Source organism: Corvus brachyrhynchos, unplaced genomic scaffold, assembly GCF_000691975.1.
Source record: "Corvus brachyrhynchos isolate BGI_N302 unplaced genomic scaffold, ASM69197v1 scaffold83, whole genome shotgun sequence".
NCBI lineage: Eukaryota > Metazoa > Chordata > Aves > Passeriformes > Corvidae > Corvus > Corvus brachyrhynchos.
The window spans coordinates 2,780,642-2,804,956 of record NW_008238464.1 but is presented as its reverse complement, the minus strand read 5'-3'; the positions used below and the strand labels follow the sequence as shown (position 1 = coordinate 2,804,956).

The window sequence follows — 24,315 nt, the reverse complement described above, 5'->3', positions numbered from 1 at the left end:
GGAAGAGACCTTCAAGATCACTGAGTTCAACCCATGCCCCAGCACCATCTCAACTAAACCACGGCACTGAGTGCCACATCCAATCTTTTTTTAAACACTAGCTGGATCCCATCCCACAGCTCCCATGGGCAGTAGGCATTTCACCCAAGAGCATTTCACACAGACTCTCTCTCATACTGGAAGACATCATCAGATTGAGAAGTGGCAGAAGGAAGCAGGGAGAGCTAGACACACACAAGTCAGGGCTTAGCACAGGCTGAAGCAGCACCAAACCAGCCAAGGAACTGCCCAGCAGCTGGTCTCCTTCCTGCAGCTCCAGTACCCATTGACTAAAGCTATAAGCTTCAACATGCATTTCTGCACTTTTTCCAGTGTGGGCTACAATTCAAAGCAAGCCATATGCAAACTGCTCCCTCAGGGTCCCTTCTCCTCTTTGCACATCAGGGCTCCATTGCTGCCGCCTCCACCCTCACCTCTCCTGCCGCTGCCTTTGTGGTGCAATTGTTTCTGCTTTGAGTTCTCATGCACACCTGTCCCCCTTCCCTTAGCTACATGTACTTGGAGATGAAACTAACAAGGTACTATGCTGGTGGCAAGCAGTGCTTGAATTTTACAATGCGGACATCCTCCTTACTCACAGACAGCAGAGCTCTTCTACTGCCACCCTACAATTAAGCAGTTCTGGCTTTTTCAAACAAATGCAAATGCTTCCTGAAAAAGCACAGGCTGTCTGTGGAGGCTGGGTGTAAAAATCTGTGTAACTGCATCCATGTCATTAACATTGACTTTCACCACTCAAAACTAGAAGACACAGTATCAGAGACCTAATGCAATTAGCAGCTTGCCAGATACTACTGGCATTACCACTGGTAAGGCTAATCAAATCAAAGCAAAGCAAGTCCCCCTGTTTTTGAATGAAAAGCATCACCATGAAATGGTTTAATTTTCTTAAGGGTAAAGGAAGTTAAACCTTACCAAGAAGCAAACGTGTACCAACTTGTATCACCATCAGTTTGGCCCTAAATGTTCAACAGGGAAGGGCTGTGTTACAGCCGTAAAACACCTCTAGGATTTTACACCTATTCTTTAAACTACCCTAACAGTCAGATACATAGATCAAAGAAATATAAAACCATTAACATGAATTGCTACTGGCAAAACAAGGCCGATCAGAGAAATTATGAGTCATCTTTACTGACACCATGTGATTTCTCTCTGATTTGCCCTCTCACAGCCTGGAAGTTTACATTTGCACAAGTCTTAACTTTATCAGAGAACTTTACACAGGAGTTCAAGCAGAAATAGTGTTGGGGTAAAATTTCTTACCAGTAAGTTCTGGAAATAAAGAAAGCAGCAGATAGGAAGACAAGGTGTTGGGAGAGCTATTTAATTGACACAGTTTTGCAGGCAAGAAGATTGGGACAACAGTACTGTTCTGAGAAATAGGAAATGCTGGAAATAACGCCAAAAGAGAACTAAAGCCTTGGAAAGAGCTATAAAAATGTAAAAAAGAGAGGGGACTGTGTTACCTATATAATAATCATATGACTTAGGGCAATGGCCAATTCTCTTCTTCCTTAGTTTTTAAAATGAGCTGCATGTGCATTTACAGTCTGCCAAGTTTAGGGATACTAGATAAACATGTATGTAACATACACAAGCATCAACTATTAACATTTAGATAATGAAAAAATTCATGTGTCCCCATAGATTCTGGCCAAGAAACCAACAACAGAGAAAAGCTTTCACTGGGTGTTGCAGCAGTGATTCCACACTGTAGCAGGCAACAGGCACTGCTCTAAGCCTGATGAAGTGTGGAATCCTGACTGTCTGACACCAACACAAATTATCCCTAGTGACAAGAAGACCAGACACACTTAGTCAGCTGACATCTCGTACCCAGCTTCTCTCTGCAGTAATCACTCTTAACAAAGCTAAGTCTCAGAATGGAAAATATTCCTTCTATCCTTTTCCCTCTTACTTCCTACATATACTGATGGCTGAGGTGACGAGTCATCTTACGCAACACATCTTAATCAAGCCCTGAAACAGTACATTAACAAGAGCCTGAAGAAGATGATTATTTTTCAAAAGAAATACTCTGTGTGCACCAGGTGTACACTGCAAGGACTACTATAAGCTCCCAAAAGCTGCAAGAGATGTACTAGGGTTCAGAGAGAGCTGAAAAGGATATCCTGATCAACTGCATGAAGCCTCTCCCAGACAACTAGTGACAGGAAAAGAGGACACTGCCTCAAGCTGCGCCAAGGCAAGTTCAGGTTGGATACCAGGAAGAACTTTTTCACTGGTTAAGCATTGGAACAGGCTGCCAGTGGAGGTGATAGAGTAATCATCCCTGCAAGAGTTCAAGAAACAACTGGATGTGGTACATAGTGCCATGGTCTAGCTGATCTGGTGGTGTTGAGTCAAAAATGATCTCAGAGGTCTTTTCCAACCCTAATGATTCTATGATGCTCAGTCTAAACTGTGCCATCAGAAGCATGTATGTATCAGTGGGAAATTATATCAAAGCAGAAAACACAATAATAATCAGGTCTTGCAACAAAAAAGATGTAAACAAGCACTGAATAAATGCAGAGAAACAGCTACAGTTTTGGAGATACATTATCAAAGGCTGCAAGCTCCTACTGGCATGTCTACACTTCAGGAGTGCAGGAGGCAAAGGAAGAACATGTTTGCATTACCCCATAAGGCCGCACACAGTATCTCAGAATTGAATCTCTTCTTGTATTTGCGAATCTCTGGTGTGTCACTCTGTGGCCGTGTATTTGTGGGATTCACATTGACAACTGATCCTTTCCGCGTAGGGTCTTGCCTTATTGCCTCTGATCTCATTGCTTCACTAGAAAATCCTACTGGAAGAAAAAAACGTAAAGTGCATGTAATATCCCTCCAGTGCTAGATTCTGGCCATATATTCTCTACATCATACAACTCAAATCAGTAACTCAGAATACTGAGAAAGTCTTTCTTTTTTAAGAAATGTAAATGGAAAAAGAAAATAAACTATGCAATACATTGCAAAACAAATAAAAAGCATGATGGTAACATTCTTAAGTACTTTAAAGAGCCACTGAAATCACTGAACCCTTTTTTCAATTGTCATCTTCAGCTACTTTACTTACCCACAGAAGTCACAGTTGTCCCACTAGATGGAGAAATCTGTAGTAATCTGGGGTCTATAAAAGGTGTAAAGGAGGAGGAAGATTTGTGTTTCTGGAGTGTGTTACTAGCGGACTGAGTCTGCAATGTAAATTTCAACTTTATTAATATTAATGACAATAAAAAGCATGGATAACAAACACCAACATTTTAAAGTCACTACAGAATTATGCTACAGAGCCTCCCCAAGCTTTTATCCTTCCTTTATTAATACACAATGCACTGCAGGCACCACACCTGAACTAGATACATATGCACACTGCACATGTTACAGCAAAATGTAATTAGCTAAACTGTCATCCCTGAACCTCAGCTGCTAGCAAAGCTTTTTAGGACAGACCACTACAATTAGGCACAAAGCAAGGGAATGTCTCTCCTTTTGGAAATCTGCTTAAATGTATGTATACTATTTTATCTGCACACTGTCCACTATCTACAATTTTTGAATTTATGAAGCATCTCCTGACTTGAGGTAGTTTAATATATTATGATGTTTGATCTCTTGGCTTGTGCAACAAAATCAGAACCATCTGGGATCAAGCATTCACTTCTATAATGGACTATGTTTCAATGTTCGCTACTGTTCATTCTCCCTATTTTGTTTAACCTGAGCCTCTTGCCAGAAAGCTGCAGCAGATTCTTCCACCTTTATTTGACAAAGCAACATATTAAACCTGTATCGAACAAAGGTGCTCATTAGTGTGGAAGGTGTAGCAAACAGTGATATGACACTATGAATATGTAGTGGATAAAATCACTGGTGCTTGTTATGAGGTCTAAACATGAAAAAACATAAAGAAAGAAGACAAGTGAAACAATGAACTGTTAAAAATGGAAATGAAACGACTTAAAAACCCTTGCCAGTTTAGTATTACAGTGACAACATATCATACTGAAGCAGAATGAGACAAGTGGGGGAAAAAAAAGTGTGTATATATATAAAGGGTGTGCATGTGGTAAGTTATACCAAGCAGTACTGGGTTTTTGCTCAGTTTTATGCAAACATAGTTACAAGACACTTCTTTAGCATCAACTAATCTTCAACCTCTGATCTTCCTAATCCTCTACAGAAAAAAATAGCAATGGGTCTTTGGAGTATATCCCTCCCCTGCACAACCCAATACCAAAAGGCTCTTCCATCACCAGGCACTGCCACAACCTCCACTTCCCAAGCTGAGTTAACTGAACCCTGCTTACGTATTGCTTAGATCAAAGTAAAGAGCAAGCATATCTCTGGATCAATCAACTGATCTCTATAAACTACAAGAGTGCGCTTTTAGAAAGATCAAAGACCAGTGAAGCATAGCTGAAAATTAAGTATTATGCTAAATGAATTTCCAGGAGGAAACTCTCCCTCACACCCACCCTACTGCTACGTGGTTAAGAAGCATTTTTGATTATGTGGTAAACATGCACATTGCCATAAGCCTACCCAGCTCACTGCAACCTCTCCTCACCACAACACTTGCACACCTACATGGCAGGACTGTACCCTGAGAAGCAGCAGCTTCTTTTCACCGGGTTTCGCTTGCCCTGTATGACCCCCTGCTTGAGACTCTCCTTGTAAGCCAGGGCTGGCCACCCAGCCAGGAGTGGAGACACCATACAAGGCTCCTTGCTCACTGCTGGGGTTGGTAAGGGGCAAAAGACTCTTCGTTCATTCCCATGTATGCATATCCTCTGCTGCAAGGGGTTACACGCACGTAAAGGACCAGGCTTTCCCACTAGCACTTGGTAAAGGAAGGCACCATCCTGAGATCAGCCCAGGACAGCAAGAGGGAGCTTCCCCCATAGTGAAATCTTCTCCCCTTGGACACAATCAGCATTGGCGGAGAACAGTGATCTTTACACAGCTGCTTCTCAGGGTACACACATACTTGGAAAAAAACCCAAATATTTCCCCCCATTCATTATTTCAAAATAACAATACCTCAGGTTTTTACAGCCCTCCCAGGCAACACCTGATTTGTTCACCCAGCCCACGTGGCAAGCTATAGTGAGCAAAATCCCTCCACAGCCACTTCCTCTCCCAAAGGGTGAGTCTCCACAAGCAGCTCCTCATATGTGTGGAGACACTAGTCCAGCCTTTACTGACAAAGCCAAAATTAACTGCTAATTCTGAAGAGGCACATTGCTTGCAATTAGCCTGCTCCCGGAATAAAACAGAATTAAAAAAGAGTATTGGCTTGAAAATGCAGTAGTCAAGTTTAGTTTAAAACGAACGCCATGCAATTAATGACTCACTAAAAGGAAGCAAAAATAGTAAACTGGCAAGTTTGGCGTGGGACTGCTCTAGAGTTAAGGGCTTCTTACACAGAACTGAAATGTGTTATTTGGGAGGTGGGAACAAAGGTGACAGGAAAAAAAAAGCAGGGGAGATTGGCTGGAGTTCCTTTGCAAACTAGCTACTAGGCAATGCTGCTATAACCCTATGAAAGCAGCCAGCTGTGGTGTAAGACATACCTCATTAGTAGTTAGCTTGTCCTGGGGTGTCTGTGGGGACATGGTGGGTGTCGGCTGGCTGGAGGATGGGGAAGAGGAGGTGGAGGAAGTGGAGGAGGAATGGCTTTGCTGTAAGAGATCTGGCAAGAGGTGAATGCGACCGGCAAAGCCATTGCTCTCATGATGGCTGGCACGCTTTTTGTCAACTGTACTCTGTAGAAAAAACAGGCACACTTGTCTTGCTCAAGTGCTGCTTAAAGGTCTATATCCCTAACAACCTCTCTCCTTCTCTCCCTCACTTCCTACCTTTTCACTTTTTTTTTTTTTTTTTTAATTATTTTTTTAAATAAGCTGACAATCCATGCTTTGATGCCTGCATGGAAAGTGGGCAGAGATACTAGAATTCATCAAATTCCCACCGGCAGGCAAAAGCTTGGTTCATGTGGTTGACTTGCACAGCCAGTTCCACCAATTAACAGAAGAATAACTGTGCTGCTAAGTCCAACACCACAACAGGGACAAGCACATTCTTGGGGATGGGGATTTTTTTCCCTATTATTTTGTTTTAAACTAACTTAGATCCTATACAGATAGCAGTTCGGACTTTCTGGAGAATCCCTTCAGCTAATTATTTAAAACAATAACCATGAAACCTTCATTTTCAAACAAGAGGGCTCAATTAAGAAATCAGCATTCAGTTGTGAAACTCAGAAATGCGATTACTGAGGAAACTCCTATAAACTAACATGCTCATTAACACACAAGCTCATTAACAGGGAACCATTATCTTTCAGAGGCACAAGGATGCAATATTTTCAGAATCAAAGGCAACAACACAGCACTCTAGCTCTGTCCACATTCTCTGCCTCACCACCTATTTTGCTTCTCCCCCACACCAACTCTTGTGTGAAATCACATGTACATGTGTGTGTATGTTATCTGGGTGGTCTGTATGCCCTCAACTACAGGTTCAAAACAATTTTAAAAAACCTTGAGTGCTCCCACCCCAGTCTCCCTCCCAGCCCCACTCCTGAGACACATATTTGGTTCTGTGGTAAAACTAAACTAAGTTTTTGCTCCAGGTACTTGCTCCACACACCTGCAGCTTTTCTACCCTTCTCTCCCACAGACTTTGAGATATTCTGCATGGTGCTGCCATGAGTGTCACTGGAAAGCATGCAAAACAGAAGCAAGGGGTGATGGGCTACTGTTCTCTTTGCATGCATCAAACATCTTGCTCATCTGAAATTCACTACAGCTGCGTCTTGATAATACGAACAACAAATATAATGTAGAAACAGCATGGGTGAATGAGCGAGTGGGTTAATGAGCACAGAAAGGGTGCAGCACTGCACAGGGAAGGAAAAGCAATACCTGTCGAACAATTAAGGTGCCCTCCTTAGAAGGAGTCAAGGCAGGTTCACTCTCCACATCATCATGGACAATCATGGTTTTTACTGACTCTGTTTCACCATTGCTCAAGTTCAACGTTGACCTATTTGCCAGACAAGAAATAACTGGAGTGAGATAACAGCACTAGTGCCCTGGCTGTCACTGCCCTGAATCATGGAATACTCAGAATTAATTTATATTGTGACACCAGTAGAATATTTACATAAGCTGCCTAGAAAAGCCTCTCTATCAAGAGATTGTTAAACAGTTTCTTGTTCTGTAAGAAATCAAGGAAGAAGAGGGAAAGGACATTGAAAAGATTAGCCTCAGTGTTTGAATATATGAACATACAAGGCTGCTATGTCTTGCTCATAGATTGTAGTAAGCTGAAAGAACTAACATACAAGCCAAAGTAGCTAACATCCTTTTCCTTCAATCCCCTGTAAGGGAAAACAGATGCAAAACACTGTTAGAGGGACTAACACTGCTCGGACATCATCGGGTCCAGAAGTAGATTCATCTGCTCCTTCTTGTTCCATATCATCATCTTCCTCATCTGTTGTCCCTGATTCCTCACTTGAGGATGAGTAATCCGTTACTTTATGTGGAGGTCGCACATCCTCTACTGCTCGCAATTCCTTTGCCAATGCAGTTAAATCCTGATGGCAGAGGGAAGAAAAAAAATTAAAAACTGATGTTGCAAGTAGGAGAGAAGAAGAGTTTGCAAGACAAACCCACAGGATTAGTGCCTGAGTTTGTTCACTTGTTCACTTCTGTGATTCCATTGCCCCAGCAGTACTGTTTCCTTTGACTTACTCATTCCTAACAGTTACCAAAACTCACTTTCTGATAGATTCAAGCACCAGAAGAGTCAACCTAAGGGGGTCTTGCCATATCACAGAAAAATGTGCATACTCTAAAACCCAACTACCCTATGACTTCAGTTTACGCTATCATACCATCTGAAGGACGTATACAAGCACAAGGACCCACTCTCTCATAGTGGCTACTGTCACAGTTCATTTTCCTAAACTTTTCAAGCTAATAGCATCTGCCACAAGAAATCTAGACATCAAGGTTGTAGAAAGATCCTAGGACTTTCTGAGCCACCTAAGGCACAGTTGCAGAGAGCTGATCTCCTTGAAACCTTTTGATCAATTTCCAGCTGCAAGGAACTGTGCTGAGGCGTTCACTTGTGAAGTCCGATTCATCAGCACCAGTCAGTCACACAAGACTGTCAAACAGTATATACAGTATGGGACATAAGCTGCACTTCTGTCTGCAGTTTGCAGAGTGGGTAAACATGGTTTGCAGTCAGTTCAATGTGTTCTCAGCTGTGTAGCTATGTTTTATTTAGCTGAATACAGTTTATGGCAAATATTTCACACATTAAACTATCAGAAGTGAAGGACCAGCCTCTATGTTTCTCTAGAAAGCTGACGGATTTGGGTGATGGTGAAGCATCATAAGAGATATGGCAACTGAAGAAAGTTTCAAGGAAAGGTGCAAATACTGTGAAAACCCATTGAGCTCCCCAAGATACAACTGGACACAGAGCTGTTATCAATTGTAATAGCAGCCAGATATAGGAAATGTCAGAAATCTTCCACAGAGAGTAGGAAAAATTTAAGGTCTTACCACTTCTCCCTGCACCATTCAGCCCAGCATTGGCACATTCAGGTCAAATGCATGACCATTGGTCCAGCCCCAGGAAGGAAGCACAAGATTGAAAGAGAGAAAGGCATGGATTAGGAAGGAAGAAGACCAGAGAGCAGAAATCAATTCCAGAAGCAGAGCAAAATCTAATGTTTGCAGTACTGATATGCACAGGCAATTACACAGCCCAGAACATGCTGCTAGACCCACAGTTACAAACTCAATTCTAGCTGATGTTCACCCCTAATGGCACTGAATGAAGCTCTCACTGTACTTTTTGTGAATCTACCTGAAAGAGAAGGAGGACAGGGGAGGTGGATGCAACTCACAGCAGGCTTGATAGGTCTGAAGACTTCCTTTTTCTCTTCAGGCTTTTTAGGTACACTTTCATGGCGCTGTGATGGCGAACCCTCTGATTTGGATGATGCTGCATGTGCCAAGACCCCAAAAGGAATACAGAACAAAACAGATTAGGCAGGGAGCTAAAACATGTTGTCTTACTTCACTTTAGAGTGAGGAAGAGAGGTGAGAAGACTATTAGGGGTGTCTGACCACAAGACCGAAGTTTCACTATGACATTGTCCCTGAAGGACTGTATAAAAAACATCATAAGCTGGGATTTGTATAGGTGCAACTGACCTATGTCTGAAGCCAAAATAAACGGTCACAACAATTGTAAATCAAAGACTCAAGTGTGGTCACGAGCTGGAAAACCTCCATCATCATCCACTGTAGCCAGCTGAGACCTATCCATTGCAGTCTGCATCGCATCAACAACCACCACGGTGACAAGCAACAAGTATCAAAATGTGCCCCTGCACACATGAGGAAGGGAGGGAGCTGTGAGGGCATGGAGACTGGGCTATTTGCACACAGGAACATGCAGCAGTGCCTGGATGTGAATTAAAGAACAATGAAACAGTTTGACAATGATTTCTGTGCCTACTGCCTTTGCCAAGCAAGGACATACAGCCAAGAGGGTACAGGAAGCTAATCCATCTGTGACGCTGCATGCTCAAAGGTTGTTCCTTGTGAGGGTTATCAGTCTTAATTACTGAGGGCTTCACAGCTTAATAAACTCAGAAACACACTGTTCCAAAGGGTGGGAGAAGGACTTACATCTCATCCTGAACCTTTTTTTTTCAGGGTGGGAGCCAGGTTGTGAGCCAGAGTTGCTTGAGCCAGAAGAACTGCCACTGCCTGGCCTTGGTACAAGCTTCTCCACCCTTTCCCACAGCAGACGAGGCTCTATATTGCTGTATCAAGGGAGGAAAGAAATTCTTTGTTACACACACTTCAGTCACACACACTGAAACATCACTCTCCCTCAGTGTTTTGCTAATAACTCAACTGAAAGAACACTTTAACACTGAGCTCAGGGCATCAGTAATGCTTCACAACCCAGGCAGTGGCTCCCTTTGAAATAACTATTACCTTATTTATGATGGTTAAAAAAAAAGTTTAGGTGGGTATAAGCTATTCCTTTTATTTGGAATTATCTACCTGCCATTCTTCTGCATCTAATCTGAAGCGGACAATTCTCTCAGCCTGCATGCAGCAGGTTTAAAATTGGCTCAGTAGTGTCCTAGGAACTAAACACTAGCCAAAAAGAATACCAGAATACCCTCACCCCTGTCCAGTGAGCTAATTCCAGGGTGGCCTCCCATGTTCCTCTGCTGAGCTCAGGAGTCAGCTCTCTCTTCCCCTTCCTGACCTCGGATGCTGTGTCACAGCTCATGGAGTCTTTTTCCCCCTCTTAAAATATTTTTTTCTGGCTAAGAGGCCAAAAAGTTTCTGAGGTCTCTTCACTTTAGATATTACAAGCCCTTCTGCTGACAGTAATCCCCATGGTACATCCAAGATGACCCACTGCACCAAAAGGCAAGATGTTCACAAACAGCCATATTTTTTCCAAAATTTGAAGGATATTTGAAATTATTGCTAAAATTACAGGGCAGGCAACTCAAATGAGAAGAGGAAAGAAGAAATTTTGTCAGCATTTGTTGACACATGCTACAGCAAGGGAAATCAATATTAATCATTACTGAAAAGGGATCCTACATTATCTTCCTTTCACATCCTACAGGCATTGCCAAAAGCTGTCCGGAAACACCTGGATTCCCATAAGCCTTTTCCTTCCAATTCAAGAAAAGCCAGGACACGTAGGCTTACAAACCTCGTGGAATTTCTTTGACCTGCTTGGTTATTTTGCTGCCCACTGCCCTGCAGTGGGGAATCACGGCGGGACAGGACTGGTGATCGGGATGTTGTTCTCACAGGTACCTTGGGAGAAAAAAGGTTGTGTTAAACCCACGAAGAGGACAGAGAGGACAGGAAGATACAATCTCTCCTGCCACGAAATATATTCTTAAGATCTTAACAATGTGTTCTAAGTACAAGCTAGTATCAATGACCAAAAGCAATGAACAAACACCCACAAAGCCAAAAGCCTTAGTTGTGATGCTGTTCAGAATTTGAATAGAGCCCAAAGTTGAGTCCTAATATTAAATAGAGTTTAATGGTTATCACATGAACACGTACACACCCTGCTACCCTCCCAGCTACTGAGACATTTGAAAAGAATATGGCATTTTGACTGAAGCAGGGAAGGCACAAAGCAATTTGCTGAAACAGCATGAGAATTAGGAGAATAAGCTCAAGGGAACCAAACAAATGCCCGGGAATGGATCAGCAGAAGGCAAAGACTGGTGGGGTGGGGGGGGGGGGGGGGGGGGGGGGGGGGGGGGGGGGGGGGGGGGGGGGGGGGGGGGGGGGGGGGGGGGGGGGGGGGGGGGGAGCAAGAATATACTCAGAAGAAGCAAATCCCAGTGGATGGGAGGGGGGATGGGAGTGGGAGAGGAGGAGGAAATATATTGAATGTTTCCTTTTTGTTCAGATCCATCTCAATTTTAAATAAGTGTATGATTCATAGTTTGGGTTGCTAACCGATGAAGAGGAATATTAACTCTGAGCAATAACCTCAGGGATAATTTGAATTCTTTCCTGAATATGGTAATGATTTGTTAACTTTGCATAATAAATTGTTTCTCTGAAATAGCTGCATTCTATAAATAATTAGCAATTTTATATGAAGCTTCAATATTGTACTTCAGGTTGATTAACATTAACCCATTGACTGAATACCTACATTATGATCTGCCTTCCAAAATACTGTTACCAGTACTGGCACAAGGGCATGGTCTTCCCAGTGCCCAGGGTATCACATCCTTAAGAAAACTGTAATTAATAATAAAAAATACCACACATCTGTCTTTCTACTCCTTACCCTTGGAGGCACCTCGTCACTGTCTGATCTAGCCCAAGCCTTTTGGGTGGGGTCAGGTACCTCCGACTTAGAGTCAGAACTCTGATTAAGCACTTCACTGCGTGAAGGTGGATATGGGTCCTGGGAACGAAGATGGTGATGAGCAAATTTGGGAGAAGGGTCACTGAAGGAATGGGATCGCGAGACAGGGGAAACATTGTTCTTGAGAGATGCCAGATGGGACCACTGTACCTTACAAGAAAACAAAACATAAAACATTCAATGCGCTCAGTATAACCGGCTTTCCAATTAACACAGAATAAAGGCAGGTGGGGCAGGCAGAGACAAATTGGTTATGGCATTAGGTAAGCGTGGGGTGGAATCGATGCACTTAAAGCAAGGCAAGCGCCCAAAGAATGTAACAGACTGAAAATACAGCACATATGCATTTTTTGTGTGATACGCTCTCCACATACACATACACTGGTGCCCAGAGGAAAAGGGGACCCAATATCTGCACCATGAGCCTGAATTCAAAGGCCGCTCAAGACAGAAGTTGCCTTCTGTTCCCTGGTCTTCAGTGGGCTTTGGCCAGGTCTCATGGCAGCACTGGTGGGCTGGGAAATTTGAAGTGGACATCCAATTGAAGCAATGTACAAAATTAAAGAATGCTGTAAATTGGGCAAACCAACAGACATTTACATTTCCTAATAAATTTAGGAACTGGATACAGCTCAAAACTTTTGGAGAAAGACCATAACACAAAGCCTTTATTCCTTTACAGTTATTGCAATATATATAAAAAACCATAATATATATTGTATATAGTATACATATGTACAATGCATATTATACTTACACCATATATGTACCATATAGTGTACATATATACATATTTATACACAAAGTACACACACACACACTTACATGCACACATATTCAATTACACATACTAAGAAGGCATAACAGTGACCCTGGAGTTAAAACTCCATTACGATTCCCAGTGAAATCCATATTGACCCTTCAGCCTACTTCCTCTTTGTGCATAAGCCTGTGTTTCAGAGTTAATTTCTGAAACTAAGGAGGAGGAAAGGTCATAACTGAGGAACATGCTGTTTTCACACCTAATGATTAAGCAAAACTTTGCTTTCAATCCCAGTTTCAGTAGGCTGGCTGTATTTGTTTTTATATGATTATTATTTCCTCAATTTTAATACACACAGCTGTTGAAGAGCCTGATTATCCTTAATATGAGTGGAAGACACAGACTTTAAAAGTAACTGGCACAGAGTATGAAGATACAAGTCCAATATTTTGATATAGTCATAGAAGTTTGAATAAAAGCCAGGAAATAATGAGCAAGAGATGAAGTTCTGTCCTGACTTCTCCCACTCTTCCGTCTGTTCAAATTCTCCTGTTGTCCAAAAGAGTGGCAATACCTAGTCACAGTCAGGGATGGTTTTAGCTTGCACTGTCATCAACAGACTTTATTTGAAAGAAGAAAATTCTGCATGGAAACAGAGGAACTAAATGCAGAACTCTACCGTTTAATTTAGCATACTAAATTGCTCAGAATTCCTGGGCCATGTCAAAGTTTTAGACAAAGGTTACTTATTCATGCAATATGAGACTAGATATCAAGATCTGGAGGCCTCTCCTTAGAAAACAACGGAACAATGGCTACCATGAAGCTCTTGGTCTTCTTGATTTTCCAGGGGTGGTACAGAGCTCTATTTAGCAACTGCAGGCCTACTGACAATAAACTTGCTTTTCTTAGACATGCTCTGCAACGCTCTTTGAAACACTGCTCATACTATTAAAACCCACTTGTTTAGTTAGCTTTTTTCTGCAAGAATTTAAAAAACCAAGCAAGTGCACTTTTTTCCTGAGCATCCTTTTTAGTAGTAAATACCTTGCACAGAACAAATTCTGAATTGCAAAATGCTCTGCAACTGCCACCAGCATTTAACCCACTGTGTCACTGCTGCACAGATAATAACGGGATGCAAAAGTTCTACTCTAGCTCTAACAGGGAGCAAACCCAAACCAAACCAAACCAAACCAAACCAAACCACCAAACTCAGAAATCCATCAGTTTCTCAATAAAACAAGCAAAAATAGACAAAGAGTAAATCTACAGAATAAGCTGTTTTGTGTAACAGTACTACCCTCTACAATAGGCTTTCTAAGTGCAAAGATCTGCAAATTTGAAGGAAACATGTTAGGACTTCTGCATTCCCTCGAGGATCACCAAGATTTTCCTGGGCACTTACCTGGGGCTCCATTGGCCTCTGCAGGGCAGGCTGAGCAGGTTCTGAGTTTCCATTGGAAAAGGACTCTGATCTTGAAGGCACTGGTGGCTCCAACACTTTGCCCATCTGTTTAGACTGTGCTTCAGGGGAGCCCTGATTAGTTTTTCTAAATCTCTCCTCCACCTAAGCCAAAATAAATGGAGGTTAAGCCTCGAGTCAGTAAAACCAATTACAGTAGAAATACAAAGGGGAGTACCACCTTTTCTTTACCACAAAGAAACCAAATACATTTGGGGTTTGGCAGGATTTTTTCCCTACCACTTTTGCCAGCACTGTAAGTTCACTGAGTGAACTACACCAAGGCAGCAAGTATGCCAATATGGATAATCCATACCAGGAAGAGAGGAGATACAGGAGGTAGTAAGATGTGAGATAATGTCATGAAAGACCATTAGGGGCCTTCTTTCTGCCTAGATTAATTGTTATCGGTACTTTCCTCACAGATAATAAAAAGGATATATGAAAACAGAAACAACTTTATAATATAAAAGTACATTTCCCATTGCTATCTCTTACTTTAGTTGACCACCTTATGCAACCAGTGGTTTTGGATGATCTGCTTTCCTGTGCTTTTCTCTTTGGCAATAGAAAAAGAGATAGGAGGATATGTTTCTCTGCCAGGTAATACTGGAGTCTGTTCAGCTTTAGGCACAAAAGTGTAGGATTTATTATTGTCTCTCTTACCAATCAGTCCCAGCACAACCTCAAAGGCTGTAGAGGACAGTCCCATCATCCTGTTTCCTGTTCTCAGGAAGGTGTAGAATTGATCTTATATTAACCTCAAGAGCTTGCTGAGGGGAAGACTAAATCAGAATGTACTCAATCCTCAGAAGACCATCAAGCAAGGTCCCCATGCAGAAACATCACCTCTTTCAAGGCCACAATACTGAGAACAAAGTGAGATGTATGAAGCACAGGAGATGGAGGGAGGCTACAGGCAGAAAGGAAATAGCCTCCCATTTCCTAAGACTGTTGCTAGAACCAAGGCAGCATGTGCCAGGGAAGCTGCCTCTGAGGAATGCTAAACTCCCAGCATTTTATCAAAGCACCAAAGATCAGACTGGAAGCTTGGGATGATTTAATTTGCTTTAACCCTTGTGCCCAGAGCATGAAACCAGTATTGGGACGATTTCCTCATTGCTCCCTAGCAGTGATGGTCTGGAGGTGATGGCTACCAGAAGACAGAGGCAAGTTTCCAGACTCCTCACCTCAGGTGGGCTCCTTTACAAACCCAACTTGCCGCTGCTTTCCAAAATTTCAGGATAGTACCAGTTTGCCTATAGGCAAGCAGACAAGGTTCTGTGAGGTCTACACAAAACATACCATGTCTTGGGAAGTACAACAATAATGGAGGCAAGGATCTTCACCATGCAATCATTTTCACCACTGTGTTCTACTTCACAGAGGCATTCTTTAAAGTCTAAAAAACAGGCCAGACTCCTTGTTATGAATAGAATAAGGAAAAGCCTCAAGTCCTTCTGTCTGAAGAAACAGGTTTTCACGTCTCTAGCTGTAGATGATAGGAAGTTTCTTCCACAAAGCACATAAACTGCATGAGCAACATGTCCTCAAAACCAGGCAAGAAGTGGGAAGGAGGTAAGAGTACATTCCTGGATAGAAACAGGTCCTGTTCCAGTCATCTGACTGTCTGGATCTGAAAGTGGTATTAAGTTCCAAGTCCCCTGCTGTTTCCCAAAGCCGATCATGGAAGTCCATTTCCTTATAACCTCACAGCTACTGCAGTGAGGAAAAAAACTCATCACCATTAAACTTTGCCAGTCATGAAAGTTAGTCCACTTCAGCTTACCATCCCAATGGTCAGCATCTCTGTAAGTGGACCCTTTCTCTGGAGACCAGTATGGCTGAAAGTATAAGGCATAGAACTCAATCCTACTGTTATTTTACGTAAAGAATGTTGTCAGAGTTAATGCCTGCTGTTAGGATTAACTGGTGGCATTCCTACTGCCAGGTATCAAGACATTATGGCTATACTTCTACCACACTTTTAAAAAAGACTACTGCACAACAGTCTCCAGGAAGATCTGACTACTAACCAATTTTTCTGTCTTTACTTTCGGCTTAGAGCAATCACAAAAGAAAAAGACTACAACAGAAAAACAGCTGAGTCAGTGGTTCTCCTAAAGGATGTAACACTGGAATCTTTGCCAAGGAGTTTCTCTCCTTTTCAACTCTGAAAGGCAAATGAAACAGAATACAGTTCTGCATCCCTCCAAAGCCAGCATTCAGGCTGGACAGAAGTGCTAGACTGGCACAATGCTTTCACTGAGGTGGGCCAAGAGCATGCAACAAGGACAAGAGGGCTGGTTCGATGTCTGCACCATCACATACCAGACAAGTCTGAACTTCTTCCAAATAAGAAAGACGTATCAGATACTTCAACCATCAAGCAGAATGGATGAGATAGAACAAACATGGTTTATTAAGAACTTGGACAACAGCATCTAGAAAAAAACGAGTTTGTGTCCACCAAGTCCAAACAACAATACTTCAAAGACTAAGAAGCACTGCTGGATGAAGCTGCACCGAGAGCTACTTTATCACATTTAGCAGGCCTAAATATATTTTCTGTTCTTGTTCCAAAATGTATTTACCTAGTTCCCACATGCAGCTGATGAATGCCATTAAGAGGTTTGACTAACATTGCCCAGTCTGGTGGTTTGTGGGCAGTATGGTGCTCAAGGGAAATGTAAGATCACTGAAAGGAAGCCAAATATACATCAAAGAGGCGTTTACTTGCTTAGCAATGTTATTCATGGACCAGTGCAGACAGGGGACCACTCACTGAAAGAAAAAGCACTTCAGATCGACTTGTGAGTGCCTGAAGTCCAAGAAGGCAGCATCACAGAGTATCAAAAGAGCGGGACATGATCTCAGAAGAGAATACTTAACACTTCAAAAATGAAACTAATGAAATTCAGGTTTGCATTAACGAGAACGAAATTTTGAAGAGTGTAAGATAAAACACCAAATCTGTAAATGCGCTGAGTCTTAACATCCATCATAGGTTTGTGCTTTCCAACTGCCTCTCAATTTCAAATCCCCAGTACTTGCCAGAGACACAGATCACCAGCTGCACCAATGCTTCCTAAGAAAACACATCTGATGAAGCACAGATGTAACTTCCGGACATGATCCTTCCAAAACCAGGTCCCCTTAGTCTGCAGCCTTCCACACCTTCTTTCCAACTTCTACACCTCAAAACTCTGAACTCCACTGATTGCAGCAGAAGTACTCAGAAGTTGCCCTTGGGCTTGAAAACCAGTAGCCAACAGTTTAAAATATCCTGCCCCTTCCAAGTGGTGCTTTGGCCTCCAACTCTATCGTAGCAGAACTGCAGTTATGCTGATGGCAGCAGGCAGAGAAGCAGTTAGCAGACTCTTGTTCAAAGGAGGACTTACCTCACGTGCTCTTTCAGCAGGCTCATAGTGGGATTTTGGCTCAGGGGTATGATAGCTTTGTTTATTTCTTTCTTGCTGCTGCTGCTGCTGTTGCTGCTGCTGCTGTTGCTGCTGCTGCTGCAAAGACAAAAGAGAAGGGATTTCCAGCTTCTGTGTGGCTTCTATTTTGGCCTGCTGCTTACTTTTTTGCCGCATTTGCTGTTTTAAGATTATGAGGAAAAACATTACACTTCTTCTAAGTTTAGGGTATACAAAATCTTTCTAATGACTGAATCTATAATTAAAACTTTAGGACACAACCAATATCAATTACAAACAAATGCAGATTTTAAATGCAATGGGAGCAGAGAGTCCAGCCATTTGTAAAGTTCTCGTGCTGCAGTGACAGGAGGTAGGCTTGCTCCTGCTGCAACTGGCGCTGGAGTCGCTCTGCCTGGCGGTGTTCCTCCATCTCTCGCCATCTGTATTCCTTTGAGAGAACGGGCGAGGAATTCAAGACATGACACTGACTGTACAGTGGATGTGTCCCTACCAATCCCATTAAAAATGCACCTTTCTGGTTGCTGTTGCTTTTTTGTTTGTTTGTTTGTTTATTTCATTGTTAAAGTATAACCAAGAGCTAAGTTAGACCCATATGACTTGTGTCTTATGTTGGGAAAGTCATGAGTGTAGTGCTAAGCTTGACATGATTGGAGAGTTATGTCAAAACTGGTTTTTATTAAAGGGAAAAAAAAAGAGTTATTTATACTAAATCCAGTGTAAAGTTCATAAAACAATGATTTAGACCAACACTAGGCCATTGTATCCTGGGGTGGATTTACATATCATGTGTGCTTTTGATCTGCAACACAAGCACTCTAGTTCTTCACTGAATGCCAAGGTCTGTTCAGAAACTCGACCACCACACCAGAACTATTCCACTTTAACATAAAGCCTCCTCTTATTGCCCAGAAAGCAGTGTGACCATACAGCACTTCTCATATGTGCCTGTCAGCCCACAACACTAGCATAAATGGCCTTTTAATCAAGCTCCTTTGTTGTCATACTGTCAGTGCAGCTGTGCCCGACTGAGGGAAGCCTAGGACTGGCCGGATAAATGGATCCTATAGCTACTGAACAAAACAGATACAGTGCTTTACCAGTAACATGGCCTGCTCCTGGAGCAGCTGCTGCTGTAGAATTTCCAAGTGCCGCTGCTCCTCTTCTAGCTGTCGCCTGATATACTCCTGTCACATAGAAATTACCCAGCAATAAATTTATTCAAAAGGAATGCATCAGAACCCCCTGGGTGGAACACCACACGCTACTTCCCCAGTTCAGCTTTAATGAGAAATGCACTTCAGGATGGATTAGTGCCTGCAGAACAATTTAGGAAGCCCTGCCTCCTGAGCATTAGATTTTGGCCCCTTCTGTTCTGAAATTTGCACTCCTGCAAATGTTGCCGGCACAGGCCAGAGCTCATTTATGTATTTTGGAAGTGGTTTCAAGAAGCAGCAAAATGCACTTGAAGGTTTTGGAAAGTTAAAACACAGCAAGTCTGACTCAACACAGCCAATACAAAGTCACATGCAAGTTGTATTAAACATTAGTGTGTTGCACTGGTGCGATGAACTGTTAGCAACAGCTAGAGCCAGGCATAGTGTAGGCAGAGCTGGAGCAAGCTCCCCCAAAATGGGCTCTGCCAAGTGCAGTTGGGACCTGGCCTGCTGAGTCTCCCCTGCTGCCCTCACCAGAAGCCTCTCCTGAGCAAATGCTGCCAGCCTTGCTGAATTATGCGATGGTTATGACACAAACAAACATCCACCAGGAAACAAATATTAGACCAAAGTCGCTTGCTCTTGCCATCTAGCCATCTCTTCACCTGCAGCCTCAACAGGTCAAGACATTTACTCATTGCTTCACCTACCCCCTGGAAGAACTCAAACTCTGAAGCACCAAACCCAAGCTGGTAACATCCTATCATGCAATTAATGGAAGTATGTAACATGTGCATGCGCACACACACAAGCACACGCACACATTTACAGTGTATGCATAAAGAAATTAATGGATCAGTGATACAGTGATGGGAGTTATAGAAAGTCTTGTGACAGACTGATGAGATACACTATACTGTTGTTACGCACATTGGCTGAGCCACACTTTGAGTTAACAAAAATTCTAAGAGGGAACATGTCTTTTCTTCTAAAAAAAAAGAATAAAGATTCAGAGTGGTTCAGCTTGGCCACACTAATTAACCATTTGTCATTATTGGCACTGTGCGTAATTAGCATTTCAACAGTTTAAAAAGCAGCTGGGGGAATACCCGGTGTCTGCCCAAAAGCAAATTGCTATGCTGTAATTAGAGATTTTCCCTATATTTATTCCCGTTGGTTAGTCTTCTCTCCTTTTGACTCAAGATTCTTTGACACATACACAAAGACAATAAAATTTCCCAGTAACACAATCATCTATGATCTCAAATACAGAGAATTTATGTAAGAAAAAATTAATGTATGTCAGGCCAAACCCAGCATTCCTGAAGTTAATGGGAAATTTACAATCAATCAGCCTCTAGGACGGAAGTTTTGGCCCTTTATTTGCGATCAGTATTTTGCAGTACATGCACAGTAAGTATTGCTCTGATTATCACCCTGATTAAAGTTATTAAAGGATTTTAAAACATGCAGATTTCATGCATAAATATAGCAGCTGAATTTCACAGTTTAACAAGTTTCTCAGTTGTACTTTCAATGTATTAAGGGCACACTGGCATAACTTACAATATACTTGTTGCCTGAATGGGCATACATTACTGATTTTAAACAGACAGAGTAAGAGAGGGAAACTGTATATTAAAGTTTTAGGATGGAAAATCCTCTGCAGCCAAAAGATTTCATCCCAAATTCAGAGTATTTAAAGTTCATGACAATGACCAATTCTGTGTGCCAGAAGCCAACACACAACAGAGCTGCCATTCTCTTGGGAGGCCTTCTGAACAGGGGCATGTCCTGCAAGAACCACTGATCCAGCAAGACAAGCCTAGAAACAATTTTCAGCCCCAGTGATGATTTTGCCAATTCTGGTGAATTTTAGTCCAGCCCAGGGGCACAAGCTGAATTTAGAATGAGTATTGCAACAAGACTTCTTTTTTTGAGAGAATATTGAGGCTGCCAGAGTTTTCCATAAAGCCCTACAATCCTATGTTAGTGCATTTGCTGTCAAAAACAACAAAGATGAAAGAGTTAGTGTTACATTGCCTCTAAGCTGCTTTAGGCTTACTACTTTTTAAAAAATTAAATTAGAACTTAGACAAAGCAAACCTATTGCACATATATCTGTATCATGGACTCACCTGCTCCCTTTCTACCCTCCTCTTTTCCTCCTCTGCTCTTCTTCTCTCTTCCTCCTCCTTACGCCTCCTCTCCATTTCTTCCAGACGTCTTTTTTCCTCCTGTTCTCTCCGCCTTTGCTCGCGCTCTTGTTGCCTTCGAGCTTCCCTTTCTCTTCTTTGTTGCTACAAAAAGGGAAAAGAAACCACAGACTTTTACTTTTGTTGTTATCAAAGAAAGAGGTGGAGTTGTTTTCTATGGTGAAGAGCGGGATTTACCAGGACTAGCAAGCTCTGCAACCAAGTGACAAAACATTTTATGCAAGCGTTCCACCAGGAAACTAAACTCACACCCAGCACGCATCTATCCCTAAAAGTAGCCTCACTTCCACTCTCTGGTTTCTTCATGCACACACACAAAGTCATGTACCATACTCCTGATGACAACTGAGCTGTGGAAACTCACTCCTCTCTTCAAGAGAGGCTAACACAAATCTCAGTCTTTGAACAACTGTTGAACACAGAGATGACAACTTTTTTGACATCAACAATCTACATGTTGCCAAAAGGGAATGATCAGCCCTACTGAATCAGCTAACTTAAATGACCACTATTTGAACTTTCTGTAAGTAGCTTGTCTCTTAAAACAATTCACGGTCTGCTAAGAATTTTGTAGTGTGACCCAATATCCAAGCTTAATTTAATGCACTGCCCAAAACTTTGCCTAGGAGAGAAGGAAGGCTGACCAACAGCACCTCAGCTCCTCCCAGAACATCAAAAGCACCTATATGTAAAAGAGGAAAAGCAACTGAAGTAAGATTTACACTTACACAGATAAGCTTCCACACATGACCCAAATACAAACTGGTGCTGATTAGGTCTGCTCACGTCTGAAAAAAAACTGGAAAACAGCTCTAGAAAGCATGAACTGACTCATTTATGTCTATAGAGCACCATGTATGACTTCAGAGAAGACATTTTAAATGCCCATACAGTCGTGACCAACTCTTCCTGCACTTCAGCATAAGCATCCAGTTACTCCACCTACATCAAAATCCCAGGCAGCCTCCCACAACTGCCTAAGTGTCAAAAGACCCAGCTGTCTCCTGTTCAACCATCAACTGGGAATATCACTACATTTACTTTCTTTATACGTTTCTATAATATGCTAAAAAATATGGAAGAAATTTAAACCAAAAAATAGCATGTACAAATTTAATCCCAAGAACAAAAATGAAAACCTACATTGGTTATTCTTTATCACATTTAGGTTAAGGTTAATACTATCCCAAATTTCTGTTGAAACAAAGCTGCCACAGATTTGCCTGTCTTAAGGCACTCCAAATAGTCTTGCAAGAAAGAGCACTCACACTAAGCTTTTATTTGGGTTCACAAATCCAGTTACTGGTGTGAGTTTCATAGTTGTGCTCAACTGGAAAAGCAAGGGCCGATCTACACTCGCTGTGTTACTTCATGGGAAATGAGCTTGCTCTGCTGGGCACATTTTCTTGCATTACTATGAAGTAACTGAAAGATCAACAGCCTTCCCATCTTCCGGAATTGATACTGCCATGACAGTGGAGGAGAAATACCAGGGGGAAAAAAAAAGATGGTTCTTGGGGTTTTCTGAGCTTTTCTGCCAAGAGAAGTCGTGGATGTCCCATCCCTGGCAGTGTTCAAGGCTAGGCTGGATGGGGCTTTGAGCGCTGGAAGGTGTCTTCTGCCCATGGCAGGGAAGTTGGAGCTGGCTGGCCTTTAAAGTCCCTTCCTACACAAACCATTCTGTGATTCCATCAATTAGGAGCACTTAAATAGTACAGGCTGCTTTCCAATTCTCTTCCATTAACTACAGTTCAGGGGAAGACATGACTTTCCGGAAGACCACTGTTGAAGTACACCCACACTGTAACTATCATGCCCTCCTTCCTGGCCTATAGCATCATCCTGGGTTCACCACCACCTTCCTGTGCCACAAGACATAAGCTCTTTTATCCCCCACACTTTCTGTATCTTCTCAGAAACACAGCTTCCTTGCTCTTGCATCTCTTCTAACTAAATCCATTTACCAGCCTTTTCACTCATGCTTAAGCCAGCTCCCTTCAATGAATGTAGATATATAAATAGCAAAAGTGCTGCAAGGCAGCTACGGCACGCGGTGCATTTCATAGGTTTCACTGCTTCCCCTCCGTCATTTTTTAAGCACTGTAAAAGGATTAAGTAGGCACTTTTATTTCTGAATATATGCATCAGTGTCAAGCAATTTCTACATTTAAGTCAATATATTCAGGTCCTTCTTGGCTAATCAAGTCTGACAGGCTTTTGTTTAAGAAAAGTAAGATGTGAAGTACAGTAATTCTGCTGCCTTGAGGATGCAAGAGACAGCACACTGCTGACTGATTAATATAATATGCACATTTATCAACTCAAACAATATTGTGTTGACATTGTTAAGCGGATATATTGCAGATCTCAGGATGGCATCATTCTCACTACAAGGAAGACGGGTAAATTCATCGCTTCTTGAATTAATTCAGAAGTGTTCAGGAATAAGTATAAATAACTGAACTTAATATGAGAAAAATAAGCTACAAATTGATTAAGCACACTGGTTTCCCATGGCATCACAAAATAAACAAAATCAATTGTCAAAAGATGAGATTTTTAATGAAACCTTGATCCAGACATCTAGCTCAGCACAACAGCAGATACTTATTACCCAGCAAAAGAATGAGGGGGGAAAAAGGATTTAAGTCAAATCTCAAAATGTACTACGGTCTGTGCACCAAAGTAGGCAGGGAGATTGGGCTTCTCAGCATCACTTCCATCTTCCCATCAGACACTGCCTCAGCCTCCTGCCAGGTGAGTGGGAAGAGAGGTACCTGGCACTGCAGGAGCCCACACAAACACCCTGCATGAGCCCCTTAATCCCAGGCCTAGCTGTAAAAGAAAGGTTTCACTTCCTTTGCACGTGGTCTTTGAAACCTTGGCATCAAACCAGTGGTCACTAACGAAGTGGAATTTACTTTTAACACGCCCAGGGAGAGGAAACCCACAGTGACAACCATCTCTTGGATCCTAGTCCACATCTTGTCAAAGCAATGCCAAAGATGGTTGGTGGCAATTTGTGTTGACCCAACCTGGCTTCAGAGCCAGCCCTATAGCTGACTTTCTTGTATCCATCTGTTGGCACAAGGTTGCCTTCCTGACTGGCTCTAGCAACTCTTTTGTGAGGACACACCAAAACCCTGATCACTGTGTTCCTAAGGCTTGCCCAAAGGATGGGAGAGGGACAGGGAAAACCATTTGTTAATACCAATGTCATATTTCTACGCATAAA

General features: G+C 42.3%; 1 protein-coding gene across 4 annotated transcripts in view; it reads right to left on the bottom strand.

The window, feature by feature from the left end:
* The window catches only part of MAP4K4 (mitogen-activated protein kinase kinase kinase kinase 4), a 167,294-nt gene that overhangs the window by 15,083 nt on the left and 127,896 nt on the right, over positions 1-24,315 (bottom strand). Inside the window, exons 13-26 of one of the 4 annotated variants that reach the window (XM_017737010.1) lie at positions 21,003-21,164; positions 18,808-18,894; positions 18,040-18,137; positions 17,669-17,792; positions 14,211-14,372; positions 11,959-12,189; positions 10,849-10,955; positions 9,792-9,928; positions 9,002-9,099; positions 8,655-8,663; positions 7,500-7,675; positions 6,999-7,119; positions 3,146-3,263; positions 2,706-2,876 (exon numbers count right to left, since the gene is read on the bottom strand). In XM_017737010.1, the coding sequence (XP_017592499.1) occupies positions 2,706-2,876; positions 3,146-3,263; positions 6,999-7,119; positions 7,500-7,675; positions 8,655-8,663; positions 9,002-9,099; positions 9,792-9,928; positions 10,849-10,955; positions 11,959-12,189; positions 14,211-14,372; positions 17,669-17,792; positions 18,040-18,137; positions 18,808-18,894; positions 21,003-21,164 (1,801 nt within the window). Of the gene's footprint in view, positions 1-2,705; positions 2,877-3,145; positions 3,264-5,645; positions 5,838-6,998; positions 7,120-7,499; positions 7,676-8,654; positions 8,664-9,001; positions 9,100-9,791; positions 9,929-10,848; positions 10,956-11,958; positions 12,190-14,210; positions 14,373-17,668; positions 17,793-18,039; positions 18,138-18,786; positions 18,895-21,002; positions 21,165-24,315 lie in introns of all 4 variants that reach the window. The other 3 variants (XM_008635822.2, XM_008635819.2, XM_008635820.2) reach the window with 3 other exon arrangements.